Source organism: Xyrauchen texanus, chromosome 25 (assembly GCF_025860055.1).
Source record: "Xyrauchen texanus isolate HMW12.3.18 chromosome 25, RBS_HiC_50CHRs, whole genome shotgun sequence".
Lineage (NCBI taxonomy): Eukaryota > Metazoa > Chordata > Actinopteri > Cypriniformes > Catostomidae > Xyrauchen > Xyrauchen texanus.
The window spans coordinates 42,069,599-42,096,260 of NC_068300.1; the positions used below are offsets into that span (position 1 = coordinate 42,069,599).

At 40.7% G+C, this 26,662-nt stretch overlaps 1 protein-coding gene across 1 annotated transcript; it reads right to left on the reverse strand.

Annotated features, from left to right (window-relative positions):
• Positions 1-7,685: 7,685 nt before the first annotated feature.
• Positions 7,686-25,536, reverse strand: slc6a1a (solute carrier family 6 member 1a). Its single transcript, XM_052091697.1, has 15 exons — positions 25,299-25,536; positions 24,214-24,529; positions 23,959-24,090; positions 23,504-23,604; positions 23,252-23,361; positions 22,992-23,124; positions 22,739-22,873; positions 22,553-22,656; positions 22,123-22,247; positions 21,831-21,943; positions 20,059-20,190; positions 19,830-19,932; positions 16,181-16,281; positions 10,666-10,833; positions 7,686-9,753 (listed from the first exon to the last, which is right to left on the reverse strand). Exons 2-15 carry the CDS (start codon positions 24,446-24,448, stop codon positions 9,391-9,393), a joined length of 2,055 nt encoding a protein of 684 aa, XP_051947657.1. The 5' UTR covers positions 24,449-24,529; positions 25,299-25,536; the 3' UTR covers positions 7,686-9,390.
• Positions 25,537-26,662: the final 1,126 nt, after the last annotated feature.

Sequence of the window (26,662 nt, forward strand, 5' to 3'; positions counted from 1 at the left end):
TGACAATACAACGGTGGTAGATCTGATCACTGACAATGATGAAACTACAGAGAGGAGGTGCACATTCTGACACGCTGGTGTCAGCAGCACAACATCTCCTTCAATGTCAGTAAGACCAAGGAGCTTGTAGTGGACTTCAGGAGAAACGACAGAGGACACAGCCCCATCACCATTAATGGAGCACTAGTGGAGAGAGTCAGCAGCTTCAAGTTCCTCTGTGTCCACATCACTGAGGAACACACATGGTCCGTCCACATTGTGAAGAAGGCTCACCAGCACCTCTTCTTCATGAGACGGCTGAGGAAGCTTGTAATGAACCACCACATCCTCATACGGTTCAACACCAGCACTGTAGAGAACATTCTGACTGGCTGCATCACCACCTGGTATGGCAACAGCACTGCCCTCAACCGCAAAGCCCTGTAAAGGGTGGTGCGACTGCCAGACACATCATCGGAGGTGAGCTTCCCTCCCTCCAGGACATATATACCAGGCGGTGTGTGAAAAAAGATCAGAGGATCATCAGAGAATCCAGCCACCCGAGCAATGGGCTGCTCTCACTGCTACCATCAGGCATTGCAGGTGGTATCGCAGCATCAGAGAACATTCTGACTGGCCAAGATGATCCAAGATGGCGGCACGGTAGCACGCAGCGGCCACTCTGGATCCACAATGGTGGTATTTTTGTTAAAAAAGCCAGACTTTTGCAACACATGGACATCGGAGCAACCGGTGTTCGTGTCTACCATCGCCAGACACTACTGAAATATAAGACTCATGCAAAAACCAAGCTGCATGATGACCTGCAGGAGGCGCTACGCATACTCGGCTTGCTGCAGAGACCAGGCCTCCAGCCCTCGGCGTCACCTGATGCCGGTGGCTGGGGGAGAGGACGTCGTAAGCGGTGTGCGAGAGCGAAGCGCGGAAAGAGGGCGGGGTCCATGCTAGGCTAAAACAAACCCTAGCCGGCCGGCTCTCCCGTCTATCCTGCTCTCAAATGTTTGCTCCCTGGACAATAAACTGGACTATACCCGACTCCAGCAGGCTACGCGGCGTGAGTTTAGAGACTGCTGCGTCTTTGTTTTCCGAGACGTGGCTCAGCGACAGAGTTCGGATGCCGCCATTCAGCTAGACGGGCTCGCCTCGTTTCGTGCCGACAGAAATACAGCTCTCTGCGGTAAGGCTCGCGGTGGTGGCTTGTGTGTTTACATCAACACGGAATGGTGCAAGAACTCTATGCTAGTCTCTAGTTACTGTTCATCGCTGTTGGAGCTTGTGACTGTTAGATGCAGACCTTTTTATCTACCACGGAATTCACCACTGTTTGCATAACCAGAGTTTACATTCCCCCAGCTAACGCTAAGGAAGCGCTCTGTGAACTGTATGGGGCTATGAGCTGAACTGCAGAACGCTCACCCCGACGGACTGTTTATTGTCGCGGAGATTTCAACCATGCAAATCTCAAGACAGTGCTCCCTAAATTCCATCAGTATGTGGACTTTGCAACGAGAGGGCGAACGGCTTGATCTTGTTTACACAAACATCCCAGGCGCGTGCGGGCGGAGCCCCGCCCCACCTCGGCTACTCAGACCACATCTCTGTTATGTTAATTCCAGCATACAGACCGCTCGTCAGACGCACAAAACCGCTTCAGAAGCAGGTGAAAACCTGGCCAGCAGGAGCCATCTCTGCTCTTCAGGACTGTTTTGAGTGTACTGACTGGCACATGTTCAGGGAGGCTGCAACATATGGCGATTCTACCAACTTGGAGGAATACACAGCATCAGTGACCAGCTACATCAGCAAGTGCATTGATGATGTCACTTTCTCCAAGACCATCACCACACGCTCCAACCAGAAGCCGTGGATGACTGCGGAGGTGCGCACGCTGCTGAGGTTCCGAGACTCCGTCTTCAGAGGAGGCGATAAGGCAGCCCTAAGAACAGCTAGGGCCAAACTGTCACGGGCAATCAGAGAGGCATAGCACGCACACGCCCAGACACACACACAGTCACTTCCAGGACAGCGGTGACACGCGCCGCATGTGGCAGGGCATCCAGGCCATCACCAACTACAGGACAACATCAGTTGCCTGTGACAAAGATGCCTCCCTTCCAGATGCGCTGAACGACTTCTATGCTCGGTTTGAAGTGCAGAACGACGTGATGGCGAGGAAGTCCACCCCTCCTCCCAACGACCAGGTGCTCTGTCTTACCACGGCAGATGTGAGGAAAACTCTACGTAGAGTCAACCCACGGAAGGCTGCTGGACCAGACAACATTCCTGGCAGAGTGCTCAGAGGATGTGCAGACCAGCTATCAGATGTTCTTACCGACATCTTCAACATCTCTCTGAGCAGTGCCATCGTTCCAACGTGCTTCAAGGCCACCACCATCATCCCCATGCCAAAGAAGTCTTCAGTGTCCTGCCTCAACGACTACCGTCCCGTCGCACTTACACCCATCATCATGAAGTGCTTTGAGAGGCTCGTCATGAGGCAGATTAAGACCCAGCTGCCCCCTCACTAGACCCACTGCAGTTTGCGTGATCGTTCAAACCGTTCAACGGACGATGCCATCACCACAACCCTCCATCTGGCCCTCACCCACCTAGACAATAAGGACTCATACGTTTGAATGCTGTTCATAGATTTCAGCTCAGCATTCAACACAATCATTCCCCAGCACCTGATTGGAAAGCTGAACCTGCTGGGCCTGGACACCTCCCTCTGCAACTGGATCCTGGACTTCCTGACTGGGAGACCTCAGTCAGTCCGGATCGGGAACAGCATCTCCACCACCACCACACTGAGCACTGGGGCCCCCAGGGCTGTGTGCTCAGTCCACTGCTGTTCACTCTGCTGACTCACGACTGTGCAGCAATGCACAGCTCGAACCACATCATCAAGTTCGCCGATGACACGACCGTGGTGGGTCTCATCAGCAAGAACGACGAGTCAGCATACAGAGAGGAGGTGCAGCGGCTGACGAACTGGTGTAGAGCCAACAACCTGTCCCTGAATGTCGACAAAACAAAAGAGATGGTTGTTGACTTTAGGAGAGCACAAGGTGAACACACTCCGCTGAACATCGACGGCTCCTCTGTGGAGATCGTCAAAAGCACCAAATTCCTTGGTGTTCACTTGGCGGAGAACCTCACCTGGTCCCTCAACACCAGCTGTATCACCAAGAAAGCCCAGCAGCGTCTCTACTTTCTTCGAAGGCTGAGGAAAGCACATCTCCCACCCCCCATCCTCATTACATTCTATAGAGGGACTATTGAGAGCATCCTGAGCAGCTGCATCACGGCCTGGTTTGGGACTTGCACCGTTTCGGACCGCAAAGCCCTGCAGAGGATAGTGAGGACAGCTGAGAAGATCATTGGGGTCTCTCTTCCCTCCATCAAAGACATTTACAAAAAACACTGTATCCACAAAGCAACCAGCATTGTGGACTGACCCCACACACCCCTCACACAAACTCTTTACCCTCCTCCCGTCTGGCAAGAGGTACCGAAGCATTCAGGCCCTCACGGCCAGACTGTGTAACAGCTTCTTCCCCCAAGCCATCAGACTCCTCAATACTCAGAGACTGGTTTGACACACACGTGTCCTGAGTTGCACTTTAATTACTGTCACTTTATAACTGTCTGCTACCTCAATAACTGCTATGTGCATAGAACATTATCTCATAGTATGTTATGTTTACATTTTTAGAAACTGTCATCTTTTTGCACTGCTACCTCAATAACTGCTATGTGCATAGAACATTATCTCATAGTATGTTATGTTTACATTTTTAGAAACTGTCATCTTTTTGCACTACTGAGTACTGGTCGGCGCTGCACTGTCTATTGTCCTGTTCATTGTCAGAAATTTGTTGTACTGTCCTGTACTTTTTGCACATGTTTGCACGTGCACTTTATATGGGTATATGTAGGTTTTTTTTTTTTTTTTATATATAGGTATTTTATTTCGTTGTGTTGTCTCATGTGGTGAGTCTCGTTTTGCTGTGTACTGTACTAACTGTATATGGTTGAAACGACAATAAAAAAACCACTTGACTTGACTCGACTTGATCAGGACCCGCACCAGCCGACTACATGACGGTTTCTTCCCTCAAGCAATCAGACTTTTGAACACTTGATCTCTCACGATTAATATACATCAGCACTGCACTTTATTGATCTTATTATCTCACACTGGACTGTCATAATTATATTCTCGTCACAATACAACTACTGTATGTATATTTTAAATATACTTTTTATTAAAATTTTTATTGTATGTGTATTCTATATTGTGTGTGTATAGTTTACTGTACTTTGTTATAACGCTCTTTGTTCGGGCAATGGAGGAGTCAGCAGGCAGCAAAGCAGATTTGAGGTAGGTTTATTTTCTTCACTTTACACAAACAAAAACAACATGTATGCACTGTCGGCTTCCAGGTCTCTGCTAGCTATGTCCCCCTCTTATGTCGCTCTCTCCGTGTTCACTGTAATCAGAAACAGGTGTTAGGCATAATTTAGCTCAGGTGTAAGCACACTTATCGCACTTTCTCTCTCCAGACGGACACTTGACCACGCCTCCGCTGCCACAATTGTATATTATTATTGTGTTGTGTAATTATGTGTACATTTGATATGTAAATTGTGTTGTGTAAATATGTTGTTTATTGTAAAATTGGTATGTGTCTCGTCACTGTCATGACTGCTATGTTGCTCGGAACTGCACACAAGACTTTCACCCACTGTTGCACTTGTTCATATGGTCGTGTGACAATAAAGTGATTTGATTAAAAAGTGATGAGGATTTGGGAAAGATTTGGCAAAGCGGAACTCAACCTTTTCGCCTCCACAGAGAAAGCCCACTGTCTCCTCTTGTACTCCATGTCCCAAGCCCCACTGGGCGTGGACACGTTGGCTCACAAATGGCCGGCAAAACACAAGTATGCATTTCCCCTGGTGCTCCTCTATTCTGTTATCAGTAATGTCAGAGAGGACATGGAAACAGTTATGTTAATTGCAACAAAATGGCCCAATCAGTCCTGGTTTCCAGAGATGATAGAAATACTAGACAGCCCTCCGTGGGAAACCGCTGAGGATAGACCTTCTCTCTCAGAAACAGGGCACGATTTGGCATCCCCAGCCAGCGCTGTGGAACTTACACGTGTGGCCCCTGAACGGAGCACATAAGATGAGCCAGAATTGGCTCAGTTGGTGATGAATACCATTCTAGAGCAATGTCCGTGAGACGTCTCTATGCAGTTAAATGGTGTGTGTTTGCAAATTGGTGCGCTTCACGTGGTAAAAACACAGTGAATTGCCCCATAGCTTAGATTTTAACATTCATTCAAGAGCGGCTGGATACTGGTCTTACCATGTCAATGCTCAAGCTTTATGTAGTGACTATCTCAACATATCACACCCTGGAGGCTGGCTCTTCGATAGGAAAGCATAATCTAGTCATACAGTTCCTTAGGGGAGCGAGGCATTTGAAACCCCTTTATCCTGCTATGGTTCTTGACTTGGGACTTGAATCTGGTGCTGAAGGCACTCACAAACTCCCTGAGCAAACTCAAGCCACTGAAATCTGTTGAGCTGTAGGTGCTATTCTTAAAGTTCGCACTCCTATTGGCTTTGGTCTCATTTAAATGGGTGGGTGACATGCGGTGCTGTCGACTGACAGCCCATGCCTTGAGTTTGGTCCAGATCTGTCAAAAGCCATCATTAAACCTAGAAAAGGCTATTTTCTAGAATGTTTAATGATGGCTAAAAGGTTTTTATCAATGCCCTTCATTGCTCAGGTGGTTTGTTTACAAGCCTTCTTTCCCCCACCATTTCATTCAGATGAAGAGCAATCTATGCATATGTTATTCCCGGTGAGGGCATTGCATACAATTGTCGAGTGCACAGTCAGTTTAGGCTGTCGGATCAGCTCTTTATTTGTTATGGAGGATGCACGAAAGGAATGTCAGTCTTTAAACAAAGGCACTTCTCACAATAAATGATTCTCTGGTGTCCATTTCATCACTTGAAAAATAAGAGTGTTGAAAAAAATAACCAGAATTGCATGTACTGTGAACAAACCCTAAACCATGACGGAACTTTGCTATGCTCAACGAATAAAGCTATGCATTGTAGATAAAGACAGATATGCAGGATATCTTATTCAAACAGCATTACATTACAATTGTCTGACAAAAGTGAAAACAGTTCAGAGGTAACAGCATTGATTTAGTCAATAACAGCTACTTGTGGTGAAGAAAATATAAAAGAAACGGGTGGTTAAACAATACTATTTATCGCGGGTTTCAATTAAATTATATAATTTAATTACTACCCAACTATACCCTTCTGCTATACCCAAATTCGGATCTTTTGGCTGGTTTTTATACTGTATTACTAAGCTTGGCCACATTTCACATCCATTACAATTTTGGACATGAACCTCAAACAGACGATTGATACACAAATGTGGATATCACCTTTTTACAACCACATAAATCAAACAAACTTACATAATTCTTGTAACTTTTATTGTATTCCTTGTTTTTACCACCAATCTTCTGTTTTCCCAATTAATGCTGCCTTCATCTGCTGTCGGAATTTTCCTGCTTCCTACTTCTGAAGTGGTAATTATGAGTTAGTCGCGTTCAAGTGATTTGTTGTTGGAAAAAACAGGAAACATGGATGACGCCAGGTACGTTCATGCATATTTCTTGAGGAAATGTTATTTTGTCACCATAATACATAAAACTCAGTCAGCTTGCTGACGATAATGGGATTTTGGTCAAATACAAGCTATTTTCACACAGGAAAAAATGTACAACATGCATCAAATGGTTGATGATATATAGAAATGTATATGATGGAAATGGCAAGCGCTTACAAAAAGCTTAAATTTAGAAAAATGTATAAAACTTGCTGTCATTCACTACAGAAACCGTACTCTCGTCTGCCATGTTGAAAGTGTACGTCTCTTCCCAACTCGGAAACTCTGGAATAAAAATTATATCAGAGTTTCCCAGTCGTAATTATGAGAGGGAAACTCGTATTTCGATAATTCAGATAGCACTTGAAGGGCGTATAAGGCAACAATCCTTTGTAGTGGGTCAGACATAACGAGAACAACAGTTTCCATATCTCATTCATCTATTTAGATTCAACAGAACAAATGTGTTATTGATATTACATAAATCTTATTGACTTACATTAGATATTAAAATGCAAAGAGTACCTAATACACAGTGCTTACTTTTAAAAATGTATTTCTTAGTAATAGTCTCCTTTTAAGTTGCCTTTTTTGTATACTCTATGCCAGTTCCTGACGAACTGCATATGTATTTTTATATCCTTTCTTTTCTTTGATTATTACTCAAGGGACTATCTGCAGTATGACGAGCAACTGCAGAATATGAATAATACAACAGAAAGAGCAGGAGATGACCTGTCTCATTGCTTTGCCCATTCATAGGATCTGTGCATCTTAAACATGTTTATTATTTCAGCCCAGTTAATTACAACTTATTTGTTGTTATAGTGCAATCTTTGATGTCTTTATTTGCACTGGACATTTAAGACAGGTGCTGTTTGAAAAAGAATTAGCTTGTCATTGTAACACAGACTTATATTAAACGGCTTCTATAGTGAACACTGAAATTCAAAGCACACATTGTAGACTACGAATATTTCTGTTTATTCATACATTTTACATAACAATCGTGCTTTTTTGATATTACACCATTTAAATACATGTCCTATGTATAATTTGTTTTCAGCAGTGTAACAGTTAAAAATATACAAAACAATATTTTTTCTTACGAGACATAAATTCTATTTGTTTTATAATACTTTTTATAATCATCATCATCATCATCATCATCACTCACTTCTCATTATTTCCATAAGATATGTGCTTCGGTTTCAGAGAACAAAATATTATTGCAGAAAACAGCAATTGTTTTTCAAATATTTTGACATTTAGACAAGAACCTATTAATGGAATACCGACATTCACGGTTACATGTTTTACACAATACAATTTTACAATAATGTTCCAGATAAAACTGCAGTAAAGTAATTTTGTACAAAATTCACAGGGCATAGCAATTTCACATTTTATGTAGGTACTTATCTCCCTTTAGTAAACATGTTTAAGATGACCAAATGCTTTTTCACATGTAGCTGCCTTTGATGCAAACTGTCGCCACACCATTGCCCAACCAGAGCAGTCTTGTGCTTTTGTTTTGTTATGGGGGGCAAAATCCCTAAATATTTTTTTGTATGTGCTACTTATTTTTTTTAAAATATCAAGAGAATGTAATATATACTTTTCCAAGAAAGTATGGCACAATCTAGTAGTGTAAACTATTAAGTAGCTAGTAACAGCTATTTTGTTTTCTCCTTCTAAGTACTGCACTGATTCAACATTTGGCACATGAATTAACTGATGGTCATTCAAATACAGCTGAACATTGATCAGTGTATCACAGGCTTAAGGATATGCACTATGGGTCAGATACATATCTGAGATTTGATTCTTTATTATATTCCTGAGGGGGCATGTAAACAGGACTCTGAATTGACAGTACTCGTCAAAAGTCTGTACTTGACAGCAAAAAGGTTCACCCTGTGTTTTGCTTTTTCCTATTTTCTTGTATTTTTTGTACCCTGTGCTTTACAAACTACACTCTGCCTGGCATAGATTAGTTTTTGCTTTAGTCTATGATTTTGGTCCTTGGTCACAACATTGAAGTACAAAGAACTCTAAAAATAATTCTAAAAATGTTTCAGTCACAGACACATTTTTTCTCTTTTTTTCTCTCAGAAAAAAAAAAATAGGAACAGTCTCTCTCAACAAAAATATAAAACAACACATGGGTCACCCAAGGGCATTGAAAATTTGTTGTGCTTCAGGCACAGGGCTTGCTTGATACATCTTGGTTCTTCCAAATGACCCAGAATGTAACGTAATCTCGCCCTTTTTCTCTTTGATGCTTGTGTGCCCTCTGAGCTTTAGTCCCCAACGCAACATGGAAACAGTCTATCACATCTCACAGATATAGCTTATGCATTGAGAAGCAGTGCACTGTCCTTAAATCTAACTCACAGTATAACCTTAGTAGAGACAGATTCACATAATACATAGTATATAAGTCATTTTTAACATGGACACTCTTTGCTTTGCATTTGGGAAGTTTACAGATTTAGGTGTAAGTTTTCCAAATGCAAAATTTTTTTGTGTTTTTTTTTTTTTCACTTTTTTTTTAATTATTGTTGATTATTATGTATGACCCCTGGAGGTAGATGATTCTATTACTGTATAAACATGGAAGTCCTCTGTGTTGTTAATCTTTGATTGCTCTCTGCTGAGGTTCACCTACACTGCTTTTACACGTTGGCATCACTGCCAGGGTAAGGTGGAGAAGAATGATCAGCCTGTGCCTGTGGCTGAGATGGCATCTGCGGTTGCAGCGGCTGTTGTGGTTGCTGCGTTTGTTCCGGCTGCTGTGGCGATTGCTGCTGCGGCTGTTGCGGTTGCTGTGGTGATTGCTGCTGCGGCTGTTGCGGTTGCTGTGGTGATTGCGGTTGCTGTGGTGCTTGGTCTGGTGGCTGCGGTTGTTGGGATGATTGCTGCTGCTGCAGTGATTGCTCTGGTTGTTGTGGCTGTGACTGCAGCTGCTGTTGCTGTTGCTCTGGCCCATTCTCCTGAGCACGTCTCACTGCAGGAGGCTGCAGCATTATCCTGATGCGCTGAAATGAGCCAACACAAGCAGCACAGATATACTTATATTAAACATGTGCACAGATAGTTGTTATTCGGTTAACTGTTCAACATGCCTGTATTCGAATATCAAAATAAATATTCAGTTATTTTACATTTGTAATAGAGGTCTGCAACACGACCCAAACCTGACAGTTTTTGAAGTATAGAGCTGTTTACACATGCTTTGCATGCGTATGCGCTGGTTTCCAATTGTTTTTCTACGTAAACATGCGCTGAAGCTTTTTATAAACGCTTCTTTATAAAAATGTGCATTCTGTTTATTTGTTGCACTGAGTGTAGCATAGTGAGCAGCATATTTAGAAAAAAGAAGACATGTACATTCTTTTCCTACTATACCTTTAACAACAACAAATGCAATGAATTGCAAAAATGAGACTCTTTGCAGTACAATAAATATATTTCAATTTGTATTTCAAATATATATATATATATATATATATATATATATATATATATATATATACAAAATATTTGTCAAAATTTGAGTCTCCTCACTCTGAAAATTTGTTTCTTCAATAGCTTGTATTTTCACAACTGTCTGCATCAAATGTCACCCAGAATTACCTTTGTGCAGATAAATGAATATTTACAGCCAAAATCAGATTAATACAGGTATATTCCGTATTCCTTATATGTGCTTATTGCAATCATGTAACTGCATGACAAATATCAGAATATTCTTGAGCATGTAAACATAGTCCTGGTAATCTAATAATAAATTATTAAACTATAGGCTACTCTTATCTTTGAAACTTAAAGCTAAAACAACAGTGCATTAGAGAAATGTGATGTGAAAAGAAATATTAATAACAGGACTAACGATAGTGATGTCTGCTGATTAAATTTGAGCACTACAGAATGAAATTGAAAAGAGTTACCTCCTTATAAGTGCCCTTCAGGGTGAGGAACATGTAGACCATATAGCCGGGAATGAGGACCATAGAGGACAGGGCCATGAGCCAGCCCACCCCCTGACCCCATGCAGGGAACACGTAGTTGTTCATTGTAAGAGGAACCATTTGCACTGCACTGAAGAGGAACACACCCTGTAGGGAGGCTTTGTTTAAAAATACTGCTTTTCTCACATAATCACAATAATTATTTTACAAGTTGTTGTGAAAAGTTATATTGAAGAACTCCAGACTTTGAAAACATCAATTCAACTTTTATCAGGTTTAAATACAAGGCATGAACGGGATACTTGGTAACATGAGTGTATGGGACATAAATGTGAGGTTGAAAGAACAATAAACATACTAGGTATTAAGCCAAGCTGTAATCCATATTTTTATTTACTTTAGGTACACTATTTATCTGGTATACATGTTCCTAAAGGCCAAATAAATAAACCATTGTATCATATTGAGTAGCTCTTTAATTAAGATTAAGGACAAGGGTCATTCTACAAAGCAGATATCTTTTGTGTCCCTCATTATATTTTGTGTAAAAAATGACTTTAACAACGAATAGCTGTTGATAATTTTTAGCATGTGTTGTTATGCACAGGCATTTTTCTAAAAACATCAACAAAAACAATAATTTCTTTTATTTTAATTTTATTTGCTGTTTTGAATAAAGATGCAATTACATGCAGTTAAATATAACAACAAAAGGGCCCTTTGAAATCCATTAGATTTTTTTCCCAAATTGCAAGTTTTCTATTTTATTTTCTTTGAATTCCATTTTATTCTTCTTTTTTTTATTATAAAACGAAACTGTCTAATCAAATTAATTCATAGAATGTTTAGCAAATGAGAATAGAACAATTATTTTTCAACATACTTCAACAACGTATTATTTTATAGTGCTTACAGGGCTAGATTGGTAATCTGGCATTCCCCGTCTGTCACACACTCGACATTGTGTCGATGAGTTGACACTAGGGGTCGCTCCTCAGAGCCCAGACATCTCTGATTTTGAGAAAAGGCCAATGAGAATTGGCGTGTGGAATTTGCATGCCACTCCCCCGGATATACAGGTATAAAAGGAGTGACGCTGCAAATACACATCAGATATTTGGAGCCAAGAGAGCAGTCACAGGGCTGAATTCCTCTGCCGTTTCATTCATCTCTACAAGCTGTTGGTTCTACAGCGCTTTCCAGCGGTTCTCCCCCTCGCACACTACGTTGTGCTGAGCACACACCCCTGGGCACTTCAGCAGCAGAAAAAGAGCTCACGGAGTGAATGACTTCGTTTATATATATATTTATATTACCTTATACATATATATATATATATATATATATATATATATATATATATATATATATATATATATATATATATATGAGCCTTTCCGCCGGGTATTACCCCATGGACCTCCTGCTCACCGTCACGCTCGTATGTTCTAACCGAGCGCTGGAGCGGGGTTGCCGGTTCGCTTCACGGCGGACCCGCAATCTCGTTCGGAGCGCCTGACGACGATGAGATCTTGATCGCGGCATCAGAGAGCGGGTTCCTCATGTCTGACGCTGAGGACTCAGCTGGACTCCCACCCTCGGGTGCGGCATCTCAGTCATGGCTGACAGCCATGTTTGCCTGGGCAGCCGTGAGTGTCAGGCTGGAGTGGAATCTTCCGCCTCCCCCCGAACCCTCACGGCTCGACGATTGGTTTCTGGGGCCAGAGCGCCACTCACGGCCATGCTCCGTCCCGTTCCTTTCTTCCCGGAGGTGCATGAGGAGCTCACGCGCTCCTGGCAGGCACCTTTTACTGCCCGTGCGCTAGCCGTGAGCTCCTCCGCTCTCACTACCCTTGACGGTGGGGCGGCAAGGGGCTACACGGCGATTGACATCGTCTCTGATGGCTAAAGTTTACAGCGCCACTGGGCACGCCGACTCCGCCTTGCATGCCATGGCACTCCTGCAGGTACACCAAGCCAAGGCACTTGGAGAACTACACGAGGGTAGTCCTGACCAGGGTCTAATGCAGGAGCTGCGCTCGGCGACCGACTTTGCCCTCCGGGCAACGGAGGTCTCTCGGGCAGGCGATGTCCACCTTGGTGGTCCAGGAGCGCCACCTCTGGTTCAACCTGGTCGAGTCGCGAGAGGCTGACAAGGTACGTTTCCTTGATGCCCCATCTCCCAGATTGCGCTGTTTGGCGACACCGTTGGAGACTTCGCCCGGCAGTTCTCAACGGTGAGGAAGCTATAGAGCACATCCTGCCCAGGTGGAGCCACAGGCCCCGCACCCCCTCTGCTCGTCGCCCAGCACGTCCCCCTGCGGTGCCATCACCAACACCCGCCACAGCCCGCCCCTCGAAGAAGGCTTTGAAGCGCCCCTGAGACGGGCAGCACTGGGACTTAGGAAACTGCACTATGGGAGCTAGTAAGCACACCACTCCCTCCCCCGCTGGAGGGGCGGGTGGAGAATCCTTATTTCCTTTTGAATTTTATTTCGGCGTACCCACATTTTCAAAAAAAGAGCTGTTTCCTCAGCCCCCGGGCTCTATTTCCGGTCTCCCCATCTGTCGCTATCATGACCGCCGGCCACCGGTTCTCTTTGGCAGGTACAGCGCCCTGGAACCTGATCTCCCACTTCCACGCGCCCAGCCATGGCACAACCCTGCCCCCGAGCCGACGGTCTCCGCGGGCCAGGAGGACGAAATTCTTCCTCCCCCATCCCAGGCTGTTCCGGGAGCGGTCACAAGGAGCCAGGTAAGTGCTTCAATGTCCCTAGACTCAGCACCCCAGGCTCTGATGGAGGGAACGAGACGTTATGTCCCTCCGGCCACAACACTGAACCGCTGAAAGCGCCGGGTCTTTGGCTCGGCTCCTCAGTGCGATACCTGATGTGTATTTGTAGCATCACTCCTAGTATACCCGTATGTCCGGGGGAGTGGCATGCAAATTCCACACGCCAATTCTCATTGGCCTTTTTTCAAGATCAGAGATGTCTGGGCTCCGCAGGAGCGACCCCTAGTGTCAACTCATCGACACAACGTCTCGTTCCCGCCATCCGAGACGTTTTCCTGTTGGGCAACAAACTTTGGGGCCAATCAGGGGCCAACTGGCCGCAGAACCGGGCATGAATGGGCCGTAATAAGCTGAATGGGCCACAAAACCGATATGCCGAATGGGGCAGCGATATGCATGAAAGGGCAGCATCCAGTCTCCCCCCCCCCTTTTGGGCTAGTTTCTATGTAAAATCCCAGGCCAATTTCTCTTCCCAGTCCACCCCTGAGTGTTTCTTTACTGATCTTCACAGCACAATCCAAAACCCAACACTGAATTATTCTTTTTTTGTCAAATACAGTGCTGCACAGTACAGCATCAAAGTATTAATGAAAGCAGTGATGAAACTCTTGCTTTGAGATAGTGCTTAAATATAATGTAATTATTATTGATATGATATTATTAACATTACTACTACATTATTAAATTTTACTATACAAAAGTAATATATTTCTGTCACATTTTTTCAATTTCACGCATTAAATGGAGCTTTTAATTTTGCCTTTTGCGAAAAACCGGATTATTTTGAAGACTTCACTTCTCACCTCTGGAAAAGGGTCGTGTCTACTCTCATGTCAATCTCACAAGAATCTTACACGGTGTTGGTTGGAAGTCGCACAGCAATTAGGTGTGTGCGTAAAAGATTATTTAAAAATTTTACCTTTTACCTTACCTTTAAATTAAACCTTCTTGATTACTAATTCAAGCTGTAAAATAAATATTTTACATAATAAATGTTATAACTTTAGCTCTGTGTCTGCTACTGTTGGTCATGAGAAAAGTATATCAATTAGTTCTATTGATGGTCTAGTGGTAATTAATACAGCTCTTATTTTAGAGGCTCTGGGTTCTACTACACCCATATGCAACTTTAGATTAAAAAAACAGTGACTGCATCCAAACCTCAGTAAGATTTAAAGTAATATGTGCCTTAACATGAACTTCTGTCAAAATATTACTGTATCCTAGAAACATGGGATGCTATATCGGATTTCTTGATAATAATAATAATAATAATATTTATAATAAGGCAGAGGCTATTTGCACCCCTAATTAAATATGAAATACAGAGCATCACTGCAGTGTGTTTAATGTGTTTATTTAGAGTCCCACAGACACCCTACACCAACCTATACGCTTAACCTAACCCAAACCTTCCCTTACAAAAATTGACCATGGTTTTACAACAATAACCATAGTATCAACATTGTATTTATTAGTAAACACAAAATTAAATATGTTTATATGTTAACATCATATTACTGTTGTAAAACCATGGTTAATTGTATTAAAACTAAGAAACATGGTCACTACAATATTACTAACCATGGTTAATTGAATGAAACATCATGGGGAAAACTGGTCAAAAGGCAGATTTGAACACTGGCCATCCGCATGGAAAAAAGCACATCCATACCATCTTTACACACCAAGCCATTGCAGCAATACTTGAGAGTGCAGTTTGTCTTTAATTTCTTTGTTTCCACCAGACTATTTGAGTGCAAACAGCCGCACTGTGTGGGAGGTGCTTTTTACACCATATTAGTAATAATGTTATATTATATTATTGAAGTTTTTGATTCTCTCCATCACATATGCACAAGTGCATGAACTTGACATGAGAGATATCCCTTCTAGACATGACTCCAGAAAAGCAGTTTTCTTTATGTGCTAATGTGCTTGGGGCTGTGATTGAATTATGAAATAATAATTATAAATATATAGTCTGCATGTGCTGCACACTTCACACTGAATAAAGTGCTCTGCTGTTTGTCATTAATACACACAGAATGCGCATGATGATAATGATGCAGTTCGTCTATAAGCAGCGGCTCCTCACATTTGCTTGCAGTTAAACGCACAGTTCATGCAGACTGAATATTTCAGTCTCAGCCTTTTGTGGTTTAATTATCACACTAGGACATATCACAATTTTTATTTGATTAATTTTGCATTTATACTGTACATTGATTTGAAAAATTCCGTGAAATTCCGCATTTTACAGTTAATTCTATTTTTATGTACTATATGTACATAGCAGTTAAAGACACCTTATATAAATGTGGTCCAAATCACTTTTCACAATGGAAAAGGCACCTGTTTCATAGAATGATCCATGAAAGCGCAAATAGAGGTAGCAGGATAGTGGCTGTAATTTTACCAACCGTACGTTTTTTTTCTCCTTAGCTTAGCTGTTAGGTTGTCAAGTTGCTCAGTTAGCATCGCTAGCTGACAGATATTTCATTTGTGAGATGTACGTTTTTAAAAGATGTGACTTTTTTAAAGATTTAAAAAAATAAAGTTCAAGGGTCACAGACAATGTTGCACAAAAAAAACGGCATGATTAAGAATAGTATATGCATGTTATGTATAGTCATTCAACCTGTTATTGCCTTGTACACCTCATTTTATTCTGAACAAGACAAACAGGAGGTTACTTACAGCAACAACCAGAGGGGTGAAGAAAACCCAGCACAATTTCCACCATAGACAAGGCTTGTACCCAATCATTTCCTGGATGTTATCATAGAACTTGTTCACACCTGAAATTGTATGACATTTGATGAAATCCTGTTCCAATGATTAATAGGATTTATCTATCTATGTGCAACACTAGTGAGAATCTAAATGGAAAAAATGGAAATTCACATTCTTAAAAATAAAAAGGTTTGATGTCACAGAAAAAAAAAGTTCCACAAAACGAACAAAACAAAAAAATTTACAATCTAGTGCTTTAGAAAACCAGAGAATCCAGAAACCACATGCTACAATGAACCATTGATGAACCTTTATTTTAAAGACTATATGGAAGTGTGGGGTGGTAGGATGGTTATGAAAAGGTTAAAGAACTAAAAACCACATAATCCACATCCTGGACAGTTACGAGCAATTAGAGACCTCATGGGTACACAGAAAAATTATGAGGAAACAAGAAACATCTGCCCTGCCATAATCAGACAACAAACCACCATAATAAGACCTCATGTCCTGTGTCCTGACGCAAAAACTTGAAGGCCACCATTTTTTATGAAACACACAACATCCATGAATATACTAGACACCTGACTCCCCATGATGAGCTGCTAAGACAATTTCTCAGACAGCAACACGTTAGGAATATGAATGAGTGACAAAATGACCAGAAAATATAACGGAAGACAAGTCCTTTCCATGTACTGTAGAACTACATTGTGAAATCCAACCATTGGCTGTAAATGATGGCAAAGTGAAAGCATTGGCACTAATGAAGGTAGCACAAGCACCAGCACTTATAACCAGATTAATACACAATATGTAAAGATGAACAGATACTTGAGGCTCCATATGCGGTTACCTGATTGCAAACTGGTGAAACCCTTTGTAGACCTCTAGGAACCCTTTTGAAGGTGAATCAAATGCCTAATGCCTGTGATCTCCAAAAACTCATGACCATTTTTATCACATCCATAATGCAAGTTTATTTACATGTCTAACATTTTCTATTGACTGGACTCTGTATGTATAATCATAAACCCCTGCAGATTTTACATTTTTACTGCAAATATCACATTCATAATGCTTGAATTGCAGCTTAACTTTAGCAATATTTAACCTGTCAGCAACTGTGGCAACGGTTAAATTAGTTTTATATCCAACATTTTATAAGCTTTTACTTCTCTGGATTAATTCAAATCAACTTAAATGTTGAATGACACTCGTTTGGGTGAAAAGTGCTTAAAGAGCATGCAATTCATGTGGTCACATTATTAGGGCAGAAAAACGGATTCATCTGGAATAATCAGGAGGAACCACTGACATAGTTTTAGAAATCTTGTTGAACTGAATGGGTTCCATTTTGTAAGTTTCTCAGAGAACTGCCCTTTATGAATGGATGACCAGTGTGGCTATCTCAGGAACCCTAAGTTGTGTCTCAAGTATCTTTCCATTTGAATAGTGCAGGCTCTACAACTTTAACAATGACCAAGGTACAGTCTTTATAAGAAAGCCCATGAGACTATCCAGCACCTGCCAATATGCCAGATTCAGGCCAGAATATCATACACTTAGGGTGACCAGATATCCCAATAAAACCGATAGAGGGATGGATGATAATAGCGTCATAATTTACAGGTCAAGGTAGCAAAATAAAACGCATCCAATTTCTAAAATACATCTTTTCCTCTGCAACTTGATCCTCTGACTCAGTCAGTAAAATGGCACCCTTGTACCAAAGAGCGATGTAATGTCATAGACTACCATTTTAGATTTTGTTAAATATTATTGTATTATGAATCTTGATTTAATTCTAAAGTTTATTCAATTTTTTAATTGATTGTTTATTATATATACTATTCTGATAATTTTAGCAAGTATGTCTGGTCACCCTACATACAGTACACTAAGTGCACAACCAAATCACTATAAACACTGATAAACACTGGCTGAAAACTCCAATTGAACCTAAATTGTTGGACTACAAGACTAATGCTGCTTCCAAATTCCCAAACTGTCAGAGTATGTACTTCATTTGATGAACAACGTACTTCACGGGCAGTAAAAAAGTTAATTTTCTAGATATGCAGGTGAGTAGTATGAATACATTCCCAGACATACTTCATCCGGGAACATGGGCATTGTCCTGTGACACAAACATATGATGTAATAATAACAACAATGGCAAAAATGATTTAATCAGACAACCATACTGTTTTTGGTATACTATATAGTATGGAAGTATGCATATTTGGACACAGCCTAAGATCCTGTGAGATTTCCCAAATAAGACTGACAAGCAATGGCTGGAAAACTATCACATTACAAATCTCACAGTCAAAGAGCAGAAACAAGGCAGTGGTGATGTAGCAGTCCCAGATGACAGAACCATCAAGAGGACACATGAGCTTACAGGGATAGTTCACCTAAAAATTCTCATTTACTCACCCTCATGCTATCCTAGGTGTGTAAGAGTTTTTTTCTTCTGCTATACACAAACAAAGATTAAAAAAAAAAACACACAATGCAAGTGAATGGTGGCCAGAACTTTGAAGCTCCAAAAAAGCATAAAAGTAATCCAAATGACTCTGGTAGTTGAATCCATGTCTTCAGAAGCGATATGGTAGGTGTGGATGAGAAACAGATGAATATTTAAGTCCCTTTTTACCATAAATATCCACTTTCACAAGCCATCCTATGTGTGTTCACAATAATTTATTCTCTCCTTTCCTATATTCCTCCCTTTTTTCCATTTCATCTCCCTGCCCAGAATGTGCCTTGCCTTGCTAGAAGGGCTGGGCAAAGTGAAGATTTATAGCAAAAAAGGACTTAAATATTAAGCTGTAGCTCATCCAAACCTATCATACCGCTTCTGAAGACATGGATTCAACTACCAGAGTCATTTGGATTACTTTTATGCTGCCTTTATGTGCTTTGTGGACTTTTAAAGTTCAAAATGGAGCAACAGAGCTGAGATATTCTTTTAAAAATATTTGTTTGTGTAGAAGAAAGAAAGTTATACACATCTGGGAGTAAATGATGAGAGAATTTTCCATTTTGTGTAAATTATTCTTTTAAGAAACAGCCGGGACTGAAGCTAAGAGGCAAGACAAAACCACAGCAGCTCTGAAGGTGATCAGACTGTGCTCACAATGACACAATTCAGACCTTCTATTCTACTTTCAGTCTCAAAGACCCTTATCATCACAATATTACAATTCTAAACCGAAACTATTTTTGTCTTCAAATATGTCTCCAAATGTCCCTCAATCACTTCAAACTTTCTAGCCTGATATGGAGTTTTAACAAGAATATATACACAAATGACGATTTCAAATTCATTACATAATGAATTAAAACATTAACATTTTGCATATCAACAATGAATTCGTGAAACAACCTGTGTTTGTATTAATCATGTTTTACATTTATGAATCATATTTTCTGAACATGAATTCATTTCCACATTTGTGAATCATATTTTATGAAAATATAAATTTTATTTTGTGGATGTGAATTATGTTTTGAATTTGTGGTGAAAAGAACTAGCACAATGCATAATCCATTGAAAACATGTGAAAAACTATGCAGGTTGTGTAACAAGACTTAATGGATTTACCGTAGCACCAGGAGATTGAGATACACTCAAAGAAAACCAGAAAGAGCAGACACATTCCGCTGGCCGAGTAATAATCAAAGAGTTTGAACACGTAGAGGCCGCCCTAACACAAGAAACACAAAAGCGTTATGTTATTTAAAATCCTGCAATCTACAATCATATTAATAAACCCCAAATCTCCTCAGCTTTATACATTCTTCACACAGTGTGTATTTGAAGACCGCTTTACCTGTGTGATATTGGACAGACCGATGGCGTAGGACACAACACAAACACATGCGATGAAAATCTCTCTCCTCTTCCTGAGGATCTGTGGGAACTCGTCCACCAGAGCAGTGATGAAGCCCTCCACTGTACAGAACTGCAAACCAGTATCAACACTGCTGCTTACATGGCAAATTTACAAGAGTTAAAGAATAGATCCTAATGGACATGATCAAGGTTGAAAAATTTCTCTGCTGGAGCTGAATTAATGGATGCATGACGAGAATGCAGTTACAATTCTATTCACAAAATGAGCTCACCACTGTTTCTACACAGTGCTGTTCTTTTTCGTAGATTTTCATCTTGTTTAATATGATTTCTAATGTGTTCTTTTGATAACTTGGAGGGATTGGTAAGGGATCAAGTTGATGCAGAGGTGGAGTAAGTTATTCAATTCTGATTACAAAGATATGTTTTATACTTTAGATTATTATGCAGGTCTCTGAAATACTCAATTCTTATTGGTCAATGGTGCCATCTAGCAATCTGATATTTCTGAATAACAACTGCACATTAAACACATTAAATCATATCAGACCGGTCATCCGGGTATTGCGAATAATCTTTCATACTTCTCAGATCACTGTGCAATCTCTACAGGTAAGCTAATAATATAAGTTCAACTCAAGTCAATATTTAATTCGCATTTATTATTTGACAATAGTTTTGTAATAAGCTGGATAACAAGCAGTAAGAAGAAATTCAGCTGTTCAGCGATTTCTTCAAATACACAATTTCAATGCAAATCAATATTTTATATCCATGTATATATTTATTTTGGTAGTAACCATATAATAAGCGGGATAATGTACAGTCAGCCAGTTGTTATCGCAAAATAAACCCCTTTAAGTGATCACCCTGTCATGGTTTCTTTTCTGATAACAACTGGCTGACTGTACGTTATTCTTACATAATGTGCACTGGTGAATAATTCACATTAAGAGCAGGAATGTGTATTGGAAAATGAAACCAGGTCAAATTTAATTTAAGTTGTGTGTTGCGTTACAGTGATAACTGCATTCATTTAGGCCAATTTGAATAAAACTGTAATAATAACACTTAAATTCATAAAAACTATAATAGTTTTAATAGAACAAGTCCAGCATATATCCATCAAGAAATATTGTGCACTAGCTTAACTTTTAGCTGTTTACGGTGCACAACTTTGTGCATATTTATATATATATAAGTCAATTGTGTGATCACATTTTCCAAAAACATACAAATAAAAATAAATACGGGAACAACTCAAGTCTTTGATCGTCAAATAATTACAAACATCATAACAATTTTACTAAATTGCCTTTTAAGCAGGTCGACGTAACAGAAATGGTAGTCAGTTCAACCTCAGTTTAATCTAGACCAGTGGTTCCCAGCCCTGTTGCTGGAGACCCCCCAACACTACACTTTTTGGATATCTCCCTAATCAAACACACCTGATTCAACTCATCCGCTCGTTAGTGGAGACTCCAAGACCTGAATTGGGTTTGTCAGAAAAGGGAGATATACAAAATGTGCAGTGTTGTGGGGCCTCTGTTCTAGACAGTCTAGTCGGACAGCAAAAATCCTCAATGTATGTAGCAATTAAAAGCAACATCAAAGGATGTGATTGGACACAAGGCTAATTGAGTTGTTTAATGTTCCTTGTTTTTCCACTAGTGGCCACCAATGCAAGCACATCTGAAGTACCTCCTCGATCCTGTTTCTAGGTCAGATCTTAAATATGTGATTTCTCACCTGGCTGTCGATTCCCAGCATCAGCAGCATGGAGAAGAACAGAATAGCCCACAGTGGTGAGACGGGTAACTGCGTCACAGCCTCTGGATAAGCTAAGAACGCCAAACCAGGACCTGCAAAACACAGCACACCATTAAATTATGAAAGAAATCATTTCGGTTAAGTAAAAGACTTATTTTACTACATTAAATAGATTTCTATATACCACTGCTTCAAATTCAAATGAAACATTAGGGAGTTGGATGTCAACAGATGATTGCAATGTTATGGTTATGTAATGTGAATTAATTACCTGATGCAGCTACATCAGCGATTGGTCTCTTTGTCACGTGTGACATGAATCCCACAATAGAGAATATCACAAATCCAGCAAACATACTAGTGAAGGAATTTATACAGCACACAATGACAGAGTCCCTGCAGGACAGAAAAAACATTCTGTTATCGAATGTACTATTTAAGAGAGCTCTAGCCAAATACATAATCAAATGTTTAATTAAATGGTACTTCTGAGAACATGCTTCTTCTTTTTATTCATATGCTAAAATGTCAAGCCTGATAATGGGCATGAAAATCACAATCAATCGCGTCCTACGTGTTGAAGCAACAAAAGAGAATCAATTGACATTCAAATCAAAGTTCAGGGGCCTATAGCACTGGGAAATGGTCAAGTTATGCAGAACTGATTGATGGAATATTGATCTGGTATGTTCTGGTTGTACCTGTACACATTGTTATGGAAAGGGTTGTAGCTGCCTAGAGCAATAAGAGAGCCCAGACCCAAACCATATGAGAAGAAGATCTGCGTTGCTGCATCCAGCCAAACCTGAGATGAGAAATGACACCATTTAGCAGCTTGTTTTGGTGTGTTAAATGCTGTTTGAATGATTAAACCTGTAATTTATCACCTCAGATTGTTTCAGCTTCTCGAAATCAGGAGTGATGTAGAACAAGATTCCTTCCTTTGCCCCGGGCAGTGTCACTCCACGAATGAACAGAATGAACAACATAAAGTATGGGTATGTGGCCGAGAAGTACACGACCTAAAAAAAACATAGATTTCTTCGTAATATATCTTCCCACTAATTCAGCAGCCATCTCTGCTTTACATTTAATGTAATGAAATCATTATGGACTTAAAGACCAACAAAGATGTCTCACCTTTCCAGTCCAGCTCACACCTTTCCAGATGCAAAAGTAGACGAGGACCCAAGCAATGGCCAGTGTTATTGCAAGTGGAACGCGAATCTCACCAGGTTTTTCTAAGCCATCGGTCATTTGATGCATATTGCGTCTGTATGAACACATCATGCGACACAATTACACTTCACACAAAGACAGTTGATGGACATATTTCTTATGTATCTTCGTGCACAAAGGTCATGGAAGGCCATGCACAAACACTTTTCCCACAATCTTACTCCCAAAACTCCATGACAGCACTAGTAAGATTGGTGGTGTCTATTATGCTGTAGTTTGTATAGCATCTGTCTGTATTCCATGGATTGTTACATGATTTCCATGGCAGTTCCTAGAAAGAGTAGAACAATGCTTTACATTTTCTATATTTCATTAATATCCTCGATTATTTTTGACCATTGACATGCCACATGTTGTTCAAATGTTCGTAAAAATCACATGCAAACAAATTCAGTATGACAAGAAATGCTTACAGTGGTAAACGAGTTGTATAGGTAGTACAGGGCCCAGGAAATGATGACAATGTAGTAAATGTTCAGCCAGAATGATAGAACAGCAGCAGCAAGACCAACACCTGCAGTTGCAACATATTGTGTTTCAATTCATTAACCTGCATCTGATACTAGAGGGTGAGGTGGCTCAGAGCTGGCTTATTATAGGCACTTTTATTACAACAATTGGTTTGGCACAGGTATACAGTCAGTTTGGAACATGTGGTGATTCAATAACAACAACTATCAGTCTTCACATAGAGTATATACAAAGAAAACAACAACTAACTGCCCATGGGTGAATCTAAATCTCATCTAGCTTGCGTTTACTGGAGTTGTCTGACATCACCAACGTTGCGCACTTCTAGAAACAGGCATTTCAGAATGAAGAAATGGTGCAGATAAAGATATGGCAAGAATAGGAGATCATAATATACCTTTGAACATAGGAGCCAGTTTCCAAACCCCAAGGCCGCCAATGGATGTATATTGTCCAAGAGCGCATTCAAGAAAAAACAGTGGAACTCCCGCAAAAAAGAGCGTCAAAAAATAAGGGATCAAGAAAGCCCCTGAAATCATAGAAATTCATGAAAACCACGAAATGGAGAGCTCTGCACATCAACAGAAAGCACACATTCACATGCAACAACACACACATCTCAGACACTTTGTGAAGGTGAAGTCGCTCTTACCGCCGCCGTTTTTCCCGCACAGATACGGAAATCTCCACACGTTGCCCAGTCCGATGGCGTAGCCCACACATGACAGCAGAAAATCAAACTTCCCGCCCCAAGTTTCTCTAGCTGGAATGTCTTTCTTCTTTTTCTCGGGTTTGTCGTCCTCTGCTTTGGGCTTGTCGTTAGTTGGGATCTCGTTGAGTTCTGTCACAACTTGTCCATCGGTGCTTTTGGTGTTGTTTGTCGCCATGATTTCAGCACCAGTCCGCGCAGACAGCAGCACAGCTCCACACAAACACCCGCTCGAACCCGAGACAGCGCGTCAGTTAATCTGAAACATCGAAACGAAATGTTCTTTTTCCCCACCGAAAACGCGCTCGTTGAATTACACGGAGCTTTGCCGTGTTTCTAACTGAGACGGAATTGTCTGTCATGGTAGTCATATAAACCTTATTTTTTCTCTCTCTCTCTCTCTCTCTCTCTCTCTCTCTCTCTCTCTCTCTCTCTCTCGATCGACCGACCAGTCAACCTCTCAATTATATGTTTTTTCTTTGTGTGATATAGCCTATTTATTAGTGAGATAGCAGCTCAAATGCAAGCAAATAAATCCCCAGACAAAATACAGCGTACATTTTGTGGCATTTTATTTACGTTTCAATGTAGCCACATCAACTTTTAGTTGTGTTTCTTTAATAAGCAAAACGCATTTCGTAACTTTTTTTTTTCTACATTTTATTTTATTCTCTTATCATAATTACACAAAAATGCTTTTTTTGTGCCAATTTTGCAAATATATATAGCTATAGGTTATTTTCTGCATTTTGCCAATTGCATTTTAAAATAAATACATGTTATTCGCAATTTGATATATATACAGATACGTATACGTTGAGCAGATTTTTCAGCTCCAGTGCATTCTTTGTGAATTTTCTAACGGAATAAAAACAAATCCAATGAATGAAAATTGAGTGCACTGACACTGTTAACGTGAGGACACATTCAGCATACTACACTCTCTTTTCTTTGTCTCTCACAAGAGACCACACGGTCGAACAATCCTTTTCATACTAATCATGAAAATCATATTCATAGTTACTTACAGTGAATTTGGATTCTCTCCTAAATGAAATGTGTCCGTGTTTCGTGCAGTGAGGTATCCGTAGATTCCTCTCCGAGTAGTAAACTTCCAAAATGACTTGGCACATAAATGAGTGTTGTGTCCATGTAAAGCGGTCCTGAGGGAGCTGTCCACGGGCGAGTGGTGCTGGATCCACCGAACATCGACAGTCTGAGATCAGCAGCTACTCAACATTTCCAGAGCGTCAATGTCATGTGAAAGTCAACACCCCCCGCCACACACACACACACACACACACACACACACACACACACACACACACACACACACACACACACACACACACACACACACACACACACACACACACAAGCGCGCGCTCCTTCGGGTCAGAAACACAAACCTTTACATTATGTGTATGTTTTAACATCATTCAAACAGAAATAAGCCATTTCCTGCTCTCAAAAGAGCACTGAAGTCTTTTAAAATCGAGCACAATTCTTTTTCAATCCAATGTTACATCAAAGTGCACATGTGAGCTATTTCTTTGTTTATTCTATCAGAATCCTTGGAATCTTGACATGCATATCATGTTTCATTGAGTATGAGTCACTCTTATCCATTTATCTGTGGCTGTCATGAGATTCAAATTAACTAATGTATCCACTGCCCACTCTAAAGATTCCCATTTCACAAACCCTGCCCACAATGAACCATAATTTATCATGGCCTTAAATATGAGAGATGAGCAGTGGAACAGGTGAGGCTATTGACACTGCGTCCTCCCCCCTTAGGTGCGGACACACAAACATAATTTCTCATCTGAAACTGATGACACTTCACAGGAATATAGAATGCCTCAAGTCAAATATTGATAAATTGATAAAGTGGCACTGGACACTATCTGTTGAGAGAACAGTGATTGGATTGCATTATTTTTCAGTTTTCTCCATAGTTTTGGCCATATGTTTGAAGTCAAGGATCTCCATCCCATTCTGAAATATGTGGTGAGTAAATCATTTTCAAATCATACATTTTAAAATAACTTTTTTCAGGTAGCCTAAAAATTTATTAACATCTCAATTATATTCAACATATTATTTAATACTGTATGACTAATTCAATCAGGGCTGGAATGGGACCCATTTTCAGCCTGTGAGTCTAATGCCCAAGACCAGCCCATTCAACCCTCAACCCTTGTCTCATTGTCTATAGACATGAGGATTTCCTTTTCAACACACTTCTCTGCCCTCCCCCTCCACCACCTGACACAACACTGACAGCAGATATCATCGCCACATTTTTTACTAATAAGGTTACAGCCATCAGCAATACATTCACTGCACCACACCCTGTCAAACACCCACCTCCAGTATGCAACTATTC